The sequence below is a fragment of the Chelmon rostratus genome, chromosome 13, assembly GCF_017976325.1.
Source record: "Chelmon rostratus isolate fCheRos1 chromosome 13, fCheRos1.pri, whole genome shotgun sequence".
NCBI lineage: Eukaryota > Metazoa > Chordata > Actinopteri > Chaetodontiformes > Chaetodontidae > Chelmon > Chelmon rostratus.
Window position 1 is genome coordinate 26,277,258 of NC_055670.1, and position 11,072 is coordinate 26,288,329.

The 11,072-nt window shown below is 47.0% G+C and overlaps 1 protein-coding gene across 1 annotated transcript; it reads left to right on the plus strand.

The window, feature by feature from the left end:
• Nucleotides 1-6,607: 6,607 nt before the first annotated feature.
• lacc1 (laccase (multicopper oxidoreductase) domain containing 1) lies at nucleotides 6,608-10,661 on the plus strand. The gene is made up of 5 exons (XM_041950897.1): nucleotides 6,608-7,236; nucleotides 7,927-8,105; nucleotides 8,597-8,762; nucleotides 8,920-9,145; nucleotides 9,450-10,661. Exons 1-5 carry the CDS (start codon nucleotides 6,741-6,743, stop codon nucleotides 9,658-9,660), a joined length of 1,278 nt encoding a protein of 425 aa, XP_041806831.1. The 5' UTR covers nucleotides 6,608-6,740; the 3' UTR covers nucleotides 9,661-10,661.
• The last annotated feature ends 411 nt before the right edge of the window (nucleotides 10,662-11,072 follow it).

Genomic DNA, 11,072 nt, shown 5'->3' on the forward strand with positions numbered 1-11,072 from the left:
GATCCGAGCTGAAAGGTTACGAGTGGATCTGCTCCTTCGGCACCGAGACCACTGATGTTTCATCATTGATTCAAACCTCGGTCAGATGAAGGATCATTGAGTCACACAGACCAGACTAACATATTCTACTAAACGAGCCCTCTGCTCCTCGACGCCGTCTGCTACTTTAACACAGCATGTAAATACTCCAGTAACACCAAAACAAGATCACTGCAGTTGGCGGTGATAATAACGGATCCATCGACGGCAGCCATGTTGGAAATCTGACCATATGACCGCTCAAACTACATCATCTGAGAGCTCGACCGTTGATCGATCAGGTGATTAATCAGGCCTCAAGCTGCACATCAAACAACACTAAATGTGAGAGAAATTCTAACGTTAATTCAGAGCTACACACACAGACACACACACACACACACAGTGACGAGCCGCTCGTTAGCTGCAGCCTTAGATTACAGCCCTGAAACAATAAGCTCATGAACTGATTCGTTGATTGATTGATTGCCATTTATCAAGCACAAATGCCAAACATTGTGTTTTCAGCCTCTGAAACGTGACGATCCCGGCTGCGTTCCTGAACGTTACGTCACATTACTGGAAACCAGCAGCTGAGTGGCAGCACATCATCATGTAATAAACATGAGTCATGATACTGAACACAGTTACAGCAAAGCTTTAATGAAGAGCAGAAAACCACAGACTGCCAGAAACACTCCACCGCTGCCAAGCTACCAGTTCACTCACATACTGCACTGAGGTACAGTTCTGAGGTACTTGTACTTTAAAATACAAAATACAAAAAACAAATAAATTAGCACGTATTATTATAAGCTCAGATAATAAAGATTAAAATGCTTCCACTCTGTGGTGCTGCGACCTGAACTTCAGTAAACACCAGGTTCCAGGAAGTGTCTGTCTCTCGTGCTCACACTGTGCGCCTCTGCTCAGGTGAGGCCGTCGCCCAGGCGACCTGTTACCATGTGATCGTGTTTATGAGTCCGAGCTGCTCAGCAGCCACACGGCAGCCGGCGAAGCTCCGAGCTCAACCCTCATCTGTCAGACGCACGAGCGATGCGTGCAGCGAGGAAGAGTTCGAGAAGAGAAACACGAAGGAGGAAAATTCAAGATGAAGAAGGGGGGAGTGTCTGTAAAACGTAAAACACGCACAGCGACCAGAACAGACGTTTCTCCCACAATGCAATGCACAGAGGAACCGAGGAGCCGCTCAGCTCACAGCTCGAGGTTCACCTGACAGCTCCAGCGTGGCCTGAAACAAACATGGCGTCCATCACACCGATGACGTCACACAGCTCTGTGACAAGCGGCCTGGATGGCGTCCTAACGTACCGGCCGTCAGGTGACCTGAGCGCGAACGAGGATGAGAAACTATTCTTTTTATTTGGACATGAAGTTTTATCACAGAGACACTCGTGACAATAACTAATAATACAAATACTTCCTCTCCGTACGGCCTCACTGCTTTGAGCCTGTTCTTGTATATATTTGTATGATATCAGTGTATTTATCACCACATTGAACTGAACATTTGATGAATGTACGTTGATTTTTAGCTTTTAGAAACTGCGTCCTCAGAGTATTCTAAGCAGCGAGCACACGTATCGTGTAATTCTAGTAGAATTAGCGGCGCAGACACGTCAGTTTGTTTCTAGAAGCTTTTAGAAGATTTCGAGGTCGCTGATATCTCTGAAAATCCCTGGACCACGATGCTGAGGGCTCGTCAAGGTGAACTGACATCAAGGACATCGTCCACACAGCTGAGGACGACCAGGCAAACATCAGCACGCACGCACACGCACGCACGCACACACACACACACACACACACACACACACACACACTCTGTCTCTCTTATTAAGAGCTCAGGACACTTTCTGTGAGGGTTCTCCAGGAACCAGAAGCAGCAGAAACCTCCTGTGTGTTCTCCCACTTTCAGTCCTCATTCATTCATTTTTCCTCTCAGCTCACTTCAGTGTGATGGTGAGGAGGAGGAAGAGGAGGAGGAGGATGAACACTTTAGACTGCTGAGGTGAAGGTGGGTCCATGCAGAGCCTTTGTGTCATTGTTCCAGACCTCCATCCTGTCTGTGTTCAGTAAAAGCAACAGACCGTCTGGTGACCCTCCGGATCGGGTCTCTCAGACCGGAGCTGCGTTGAATCTGGTCTACTGTCTCACTTCAGTCCCTGCCGGTCCCTGCCGGTCCGCGGTGGGCTCGTGTTTGTGAGCTGAAGGCAGCGGTGGACCGAGCGGCAGAAGCGATGCTCAGTAAAACACACAGCGGGGAAAACAGGGCACAGAGCGGACTTACCGGTTCACACGGGGGGGGCGGGGGTCCGACAGATGCTGCAGAAATCCCGGTGCAGGTGAAGCTGGAGACGATCTGCCGTCTGTCTGGCTCCTCTCAGGCGCTCTGCTCACACCAAGCTGCCGCCGCCGCCTCCGGTACGACGGAACCCGGGGCGCGTCCCCGAGAGAGCGCCGTGCACGACGACCGGGTACCGAGCGGTGGAGCCCGGGACAGAGGGGGCACAGAGCACTGAATCCGGCTTATAGACAGACCTGTTCTTCATATATGTTTCTAATCTATAATTGATTCATCATGAGTGTCCGTACTGTAATCTGATTGGTCCGTTCTGTACACGCGACATCGAGATCCACGTTTCTGATTTACATTTATCAATAAAACGGATTTTATTTGTCATAAACTCATAAGAGGTGTTGGATGTTTACCATGTTCAGCATCTTAGTTTAGCATGTTAGCATGCTAACGTAAACACTAATTAGCTAACCAATTAGCAGTAAACTCAGCTGAAGCTGAATCTCATTGGTTCTGCAGGTATTTGATCATTAAAAGAGACACATGAACATGTTGACCTGATGGTGGCGCCAGACGAACCGTCACAGGATCAATAACGTTCATCCTGAGGGGACCATGAACGGCTGAACCACATTAATCAGACAATCATCATCCTGCATCTGTTTTAATCTGCCATCTTTACACGGTGGAACATGAACCCCTCAGCGCCCCCTGGCGGATAAACCCTGGAAACAGTTTCCAAATAACTTCAGTCATGTTGATGTTTGCTTCAGGCTGCAGCTTCAGTGCTTTGTGATCGACACATCATTGCCCATTTCTTTATTGATCAGGAAGAATCCACTGATCAGAACACTGCTGCTCCTCTCTGTTAGCTCGTTAACAGAACGGGAAGCTGTGATTGGCTGTTTCTTGCCCTGAAGTTTTTATGTCAACAGGCTTCTTTTTCCTTTAACTTTTAATCAAAGAAATATGTTTTCTGACAGCCAGCAGAGCTTCATGTAGAAGACGGAAATGCGTGTAATGCCTGCAGTGTGGAAACCTGTGCAGGTACGCAGCCCTGTGTCCTTTACTCAAAGCGGCTCTTACCTGGCAGCATTGAGCCACCTCTTTTTTAAATTGTAGCTTCACTCTGATATTAAAACCCACCGCTGCAGACAGAAATAACAACCACAGTCTGATGATGAACTCGGCGGCAGCAGGAGCTCGCTGTAACCTTGACAGCAGAGACGACTGTGGACTCCAGAGGGCAGGAAACAGAAAACCTGCTGCTGCTGCTGCTGCACGGGCGTCCACTGAGGCCACACGTCATGCATTAAACATGTCACGTGACCCGAAACACGGTGCAGGAAAATCTACTCGACCACTGAAGGTGAGTTTGGATGGAAGATAGGAGGATGAAGTGAGCTGTCTGCTGCACAAAGAGGGAAATCCACACAGAAACGACTGACTTCATACAGTCAGTCGTCTCTCACACTGAAGTTCGCTGCAGCTGAACGAGGACTGAACAGGATTTCAGTCGTAGAAACCCTCTGCAAACTTCCTCACATGTTTTATTCATTTCTTCACTGCAAACAGCTCAGAGCGTTATTGTCTAGCTTTGATGTTCAATTCCAGCATCTTTTCAGGAGAAAATTAACTGTAAAGAGAAAGATAGATGTTTATTAATCTGCTAAATGAGGCCTGGGATGCCTGTTTCAGCCCTCAGTCGTGTCTGCAGACAGGACAGCCTGAGAGTAAAACCCTGATTCCAGAAGAGTTAGACGCTGAAACAAACAGAAAGCGATCACCTGCTGATCCTCTCTGACAGAAACTCACCTGAAAACAGCACAAAGTCAATATATTTACTGTCTGAGCTCATCAGCTTCATTGATTTCTGTAAATATCTGCTGATTCTGAATCTGATGCAGCAACACGTTTCAAACACGTTGTGACAGGAGCAGCTAAAGACTGGGAAAGATGTGGAACGCTCCAAAAACACCTGTTTGGATCATTCCACAGGTAAACAGGCTGATGGTAACAGGTGATAGTGTCATGATTGAAAGGCTCAGTGGTTCACAGCGAGGATGGAGCGAGGGTCAACACTTTGTCAGCACGTGATTGGTTAAAGAAGATTAACACCTGGACTCAGGGACACTTCAGGAAACTGCTGTCAGTCAACACAGGTTTTTGGAAATAACTGATTCTGGTTTTATTTCTGGTTTACAGAGTCCAGACCTCTTTGGAATAGGGGTTGTAGAAACTCGGGGGACAAAGAAGCTCTGAAATCACAGAAATAACTGAAGGTTAAAACTGCTTTAATGTCAGACTCTGAGAAGCACGTTAACATTGTTGTCGGCTCTTCTCTCCTCAGGACTGTGGACTGAAGGCTGACAGAGATTTCCCCCCGCATCCCCAGTGGAGACGACACCTGTGCACATGGACGCGTTTGGACTGGATTTTACTGACCTGAAAAACGTGAACTCGTCCTTGAAGCATCATCGAGGAAAAATCTTTCTCATCTGTCTTATTGTTAGTTTGCTGAGTCAGTAGAAAAGTGTGTTTTGACAGAATATAAAGTCAAATAATTTATATTAAAATTAAAGAATATTATACTACAGCTTCCCTTTTCAGCAGGACGGACATTAACGAAGCAGGTGATGGAGGGTTGAAGATGATGATGAAGCTGGTGAAGGTGAAATCTGAGCTGGATATTTGGCGCCTCCTGCTGGCGAGCAGACTCCAGCACACATCCAGATCCTTTACTTTAGCCACAAACTGTTACAAGAAAAACTCCTGCATGAACGTGTTATTTCAGTAGAAGTACGTGAGTATAATCAGGAAAATGTAAGAGTACAGCAGAAATGTATTACTTGTACTTCGAGTATTTTTTAATGCTATTTACTTCTTCTTCTCAACTACAGTTACCTGACAGCTTTAGTTACTTTACAAATGTTACAAACAGATCAAGATGTTTGATTTGCTGCTTTTCCTCTGAATGATCTGAATGATCTGAATGTGTTTGTAATAATGTGGAGCTTTGGACTAAACAAACACTGTGAAGGCGTCACTTTGGCCTCATCGTCACCACATTTCTCACTATTTTCACAATGTTTCCAAACCGAACGATCGATCGATTAATGGAGGAAATAATCAGCTGATTGATCCAGAATGAAAAGAATCATTAGTTCAAATGAAGCTCAACCAGCTCCAACAGTAAAATCCTGCTTTGACATGAACGACTGAGTCACAGTAATCTGATGAGATCAGATAGAACAGGAGAACAGTAGACCAGTAGAACAGGAGAACAGATAGAACAGGAGAACATTAGAACAGTAGAACAGATAGAACAGGAGAACAGTAGAACAGGAGAACATATAGAATAGATAGAACAGTAGAACAGTCACAGGGACGTTTTACTGCACTCAGTACTTTTACTTTAATACTTCAAGTACATTTTCCTCATTATACTGACATACTTTTACTGAAGTAATATTGTCAATGCAGGACATCTACATTGTAGTACTTGTACTCTACTTCAGTAAAAGATCTAAATACTTCCTCTGTCACTGTATGTGAGTACTTCATTGATTTACAGCAGTACTCTGGAGTTGATGGGTTCTCTGGATATTAATCGTTTGTTTGTTTGACCCCTGAAGTGAAATCCCGTGTTGTTCTGTCAGTTTCCTCAAAGCTTTTGTTCGGGTTGTTTCCTCCTGAACTTCCAGCTGTTAAAACCACAGAGTGTGTGTTCGGCCTAACAACAGCTGAGTCACGGACGCTGATCGATCAGCAGCACTGTTTGTTCTCTCTGGGGGATTTTGGTCTGTTGTGTTCAATCTGAAAAGCTGACAGTGAGGTTAACAAACAGCACCGGGAACTTCCCCGCACCCTGCAGCTCATCAGGTGAGTCAGTCAGGTGGTGCAGCCGCGCGCGCGCGCGCGCGCTCACACACACGCACGGACACTTCACACAGATGAAGGTATGATGTGCTTCATCAGGAACCACAAAGAGACCAAAAAAATGATCAAAAACAAAAGAAAAAACTTCCAGAGACGCAAAACGAGCATAAAGAGAGGGAAGTGGTTTGTGGTGGTTCTGAGTCTCTTTGTGGACCTCCGGTCTCTCAGTGTGGAGGGATGCGGTTTAATCTACTCTGATGGCGGCTGTTTGGAGTCATAAACTGTTCACTCATGTTGTTTCTCACTTTACAAACTGCACAGAAGCGTTTCTGTCAGCGTCAGCAGGGCTGGAGGAAGCCGGTCGGAGGAGGGTTTTCACAGGCCGGGTCGGGCTTTCCAGTGTGGGCGGAGCGAGGCTGCAGCTGGCCGGTGCAGGAAGTGCGGGGTCTGCCGGAGTTACACCGTCATAAACCCGCACAGACACGGAACTCTGACTCTGAGGTTCTCCTCTCGGCTGTTTGCGATGTGTGAGGCCGTCCTGGTGGATCTGGTTCACGGCTGCTGTCCGTCATGCACCGGCGCGTCTCTGCTGGAGGAATCCGCATCAGACCCGCATGTGTTCCTGCTGTGCGGGAGAAGTCACCGGGACAGAAGCGGCTTCTCAGGTCCGGATCTGAGCTCGTTCAGCAGCGTGCACGTCCTGGACTCCGGCTCCACCGCCGAGTGCCTGTACCGATTCAAGCAGACCGTGGACCGGCTGGACCTGAGCTCCGTCAGGGTCCTCACATCCCCACATGGCCGAGACGTGCTGCGTGTGTACCAGGGGCAGCTCTTCACGGCCGTGTACACCTTTGACTACAAGGTGAAGTCCGTGGACAACCTCACCTGCCCGAGCTGCAGAGGCTCCGCCCACACGGACTCACCTGGTGAAGGAGTCGTAGAAGAAGTTTCGAGGTTCCTCCAGCAGCTGCCCGCCCTGAAGGGAGAGGTCACAGTCCTGAAGTCAACACTGATCCCAGGTCGGTTTGAATTAATACAGAAACACCTTTACAGTCTGCTTCACGTGCGCTGCAGCGTGTCGTCATGACCACAAACATCAAAGATGTGAGAAACTTTAACACCACAGCGCACAGCCGCCAGCCCATAATACCACAGTCAACTGCAGTGGATTAGAAACAAATATTCATGTATTCATGCTTTTAGAGAGATTAAAGAGTAAAAATGTGCTGGTTGAAACTTCTTCAGTGTTAACGGGAACCAGCAGTTTGACCTGAGCCCTCTGGTAACGTGTTCAGTACTTTTTATTATTATTGTTAGAATAATATTACAGAATGACAATAATTTGCTTATCTCTAGTCTGACCAGGTCAAACATCTGAACCCTGTACCAGACCTCATTTAGAAAAGACAGTTTTTACTGCGAGTGTAGCGGTCTCATGGAATAACCTTCTGAAAACTGGTCTCAGTACAGCTGCGTGTTTGTCTGTTATTCACTTCTGTTAACAACTCTGTTCTTATTATTTTAATTCTCAATGTAATCTGTTGAAAAGGTCTTACTGTACATGAACATATAAGAATTTAAGAAAATAAAGTTCCATTTCCTGATGAGCAAGGTACTGTAAAATTGACAAATATTTGAATGGAGTTTGGTGTGACTGCATCCACATGAATCAAACAGCGACATGTCGGCTGTCTGTTTCTGTCCCTCAGACTGTTTCGGTCATGGCTTCAGTACTCGGACGGGCGGTGTGTCCTACATCCCGACTCTGTCCTCCTTGAATCTGTTCAGCAGCAGGAGCAGGAGGGACCCCGGGGCTGTAGTGCAGGAGAACAGACGGCGCCTGGGCCTCCGTGCTGGTTTCCACCATCAGCTGCTACGTCTGGTCAAGGTACTGAACTGTCCTCACATCAGTCATCCTGCAGGAGGATACAGGCTGCATGAGTCAGCTGACTGTCCTCCTTCAACATGTGGAGGGAAGGCTGAGTTTCCTCTTCAGTGCTCTGCCACCTAATGGCTGCACATTGATAATGATGTATTAAGTTTTAGACCCCAGTTAGACAGAATATCACAAAAACTACGAAGAAACATAAAGTAAATCAGAGAGAATGCAATGACCAATCAGGAGACGGGAGGTAAAAGGTGTGGTCACATGACCCATGAGGAACCCAGGATGAGTACAGAGACTACACGTATGTGCATGTCGATTAATCCATCAACAGAAAATCAGTCGCAGTTATTTTGATAATCGAAGTCTCACAAAACAAATCACCTGATCATCAGCTGTCGACACTGTGCTGGAGCCAGCGTGATGTCATTCAGTTTCTATCAAACAGGACAAAGAGAAGCAGACAGTTCCTCCATGCCGCTTGTTTCCTGCAGGTGAACCACGCCAGCGATGTTTGGGTCCTGGGGAAGGACGAGCCGGAGAGCTACGACGCCATGCTAACCAATCAGACCGGAGTGGTTTTAGCTGCTCCGGGAGCCGACTGCATGCCGATCCTGTTCGCTGATCCGGTGTCAAAGGTCATCGGCGTCGCTCATGCAGGTCGATGTTTCTTGCGTTTGTTTCTGGAACATTTAAAACATCCTTAATGTTGTCTCTCTACATCATCTTTCATAAATCTCAGTGCTGTGCTGCAATACAGGTACAAAGTGGCACAAGTAAAAAATGTCATTTGTTGATTTCCACCACTGCTCCTCAGGTTGGAGAGGGACCCTGATGGGAGTCGCTACGGCGACGGTGGAGGCCATGGTGACGGAGTTTGGTTGCCGTCTGAGCGACATCGTGGTGGCGGTGGGGCCGTCGGTGGGCTCGTGTTGTTTCACCCTGGACAAAGATCACGCGATGGAGTTCAGCCGCATCCATCCAGACTGCGTCCTTGATCCAGAGTCAGTCACACCACATGTGAACATCCGCCTCGCCAACAGGTAGCGCTGACACAGCAGAGTACAGATCAGACCTGCTTTCAGGACTGACTCCACATTTAGTGTTGGCCCAACATATTTTGTCAAACTGTGTCCATTGACAGTCTGCTGTGTTAGCTGTTAGCTGCTCGTGTTAGCGTCGACTGTCTCTGATCTGTCTGACATGAAGGAAAAGTATAAACGTGATGATTCTGCTCTTGTAAAGATCATCTTTTATCAGTGACCTCTGGGCAGATTCATGGATGTTGATTCGTTACGTGCAGTAGAGATATTGACGCTGTGTCAAATGTCCACCCTCCTGCCTCAGAGTTCTCCTTCAGAAAGGCGGCGTCCTGCCCGAACACATCCATGACGACACGGTGACGGAGCGGCCCGGCGTGACGCCCTGCACCTCCTGCCACCCCGAGGCCTTCTTCTCCCACCGCAGAGACGGAACCAACTTCGGCACCCAGGTGGGCTTCCTGTGGATCAAAGGAACGGGGGACCAGGCCAGACCCCCAGCAGGGGAGACGGTCTGACGGGAGAGACGTCGTTCAGCTGGTAGAAACAGCTGCTGGAACTAAATCAATACGTCCCTTTACTTTATATCCTGTGGTGGAATGTAACTAAGTATGTCTACTCAAGTACTGCATTTAAGGACAAATTTGAGGTACTTGTACTTTGTTGCAGTCCTGTTCAAAATGAGCTCCACCTCAACCAGCTCAGGCAGTCAAATCCTGCTGACATGAACGACTGAGTCACAATAATCTGATGAGATCAGAAAGAACAGCAGAACAGTCACAGGGACGTTTTACTTTAAATACTTTAAGTACATTTTCCTGATTACATGCTTTGAGTTATATTTTCAATGTAGAACTTTTCACAGTATCACAGAGTATTTTCAGTGTACTTCAGTATACTTCCACTCTTCTGTCTGATTATAAGTTGAAGTGAAATATTTAATCATTTCTGCATATTAATGTTAGTGTTAAATCAATGTTAACTGCACTGTTGAAGTGATTTTATTGAACAGAATCAAATTAAGATCAGCAGCTGTTGTTAATGTGCCTGTAATGAGACGTTCATGTGCAGGCCGGGGACGTGGGAAATTTGGCCGCTGTGGGTTTATTAGTATCACTACTCTGGAGACATTATGGTAACATTTATATCCTGGAAATGAACATCCTGACCTCTGAACTGAGAGGTTGAATCGACCATCTGGGAGGTTTTAAAATATTGAGGTTTTCACATCCAGAACATCAAACTGAGAGACAGTAAAGTTCTCTTTTATTGGTCGAAACAGGCAGCCTCCGCACTCAGCAGTCACTTCCCAAAAAACGCTTAGTCTTACTTTGTTTGAATACACATAATGTACAAACTGCTGACGGAGGAAAGCTTTAAGATAAGTCCACCGATCTGTTTTTCATTTAGACCAGCCATGTCCAAACTATTCCGTAAAGGGCCGTGTGGCTGCAGGTTTTCGTTCCAACCAAGGAGGAGCGCACCAGGCTGGACTCATTTAATCAGCTGATGTCCCTTTTCAGCTGATAACTAAGGGATCCCTTGATGTTGATTGGTTGGCCTGGTGTGCTCCTCCTTGGTTGGAACGAAAACCTACAGCCACACGGCCCTTTATGGAATAGTTTGGACATGCCTGATTTAGACCAGCGGTGCCAGCTCTTGGACTCTGGACACGAAACGTCTGCTTTCAGGTTCCATCTGAAAAATAAAACTCTGTAGATCTTAAAGAAATGTTTGTGTGAAGTGTTTCAGTTAATTAAATACCTGCAGTCGTCACTCAGCAGCAGGATCATCAGAAGAGCTCCGTTCATTATTGAAAAGTTCAATCAGGATCAGCCAGGGTCAGCCAGGATCAGTCAGGGTCAGTCAGGATCAGCCAGGATCAGCCAGGATCAGTCAGGGTCAGTCAGGATCAGCCAGGGTCAGTCAG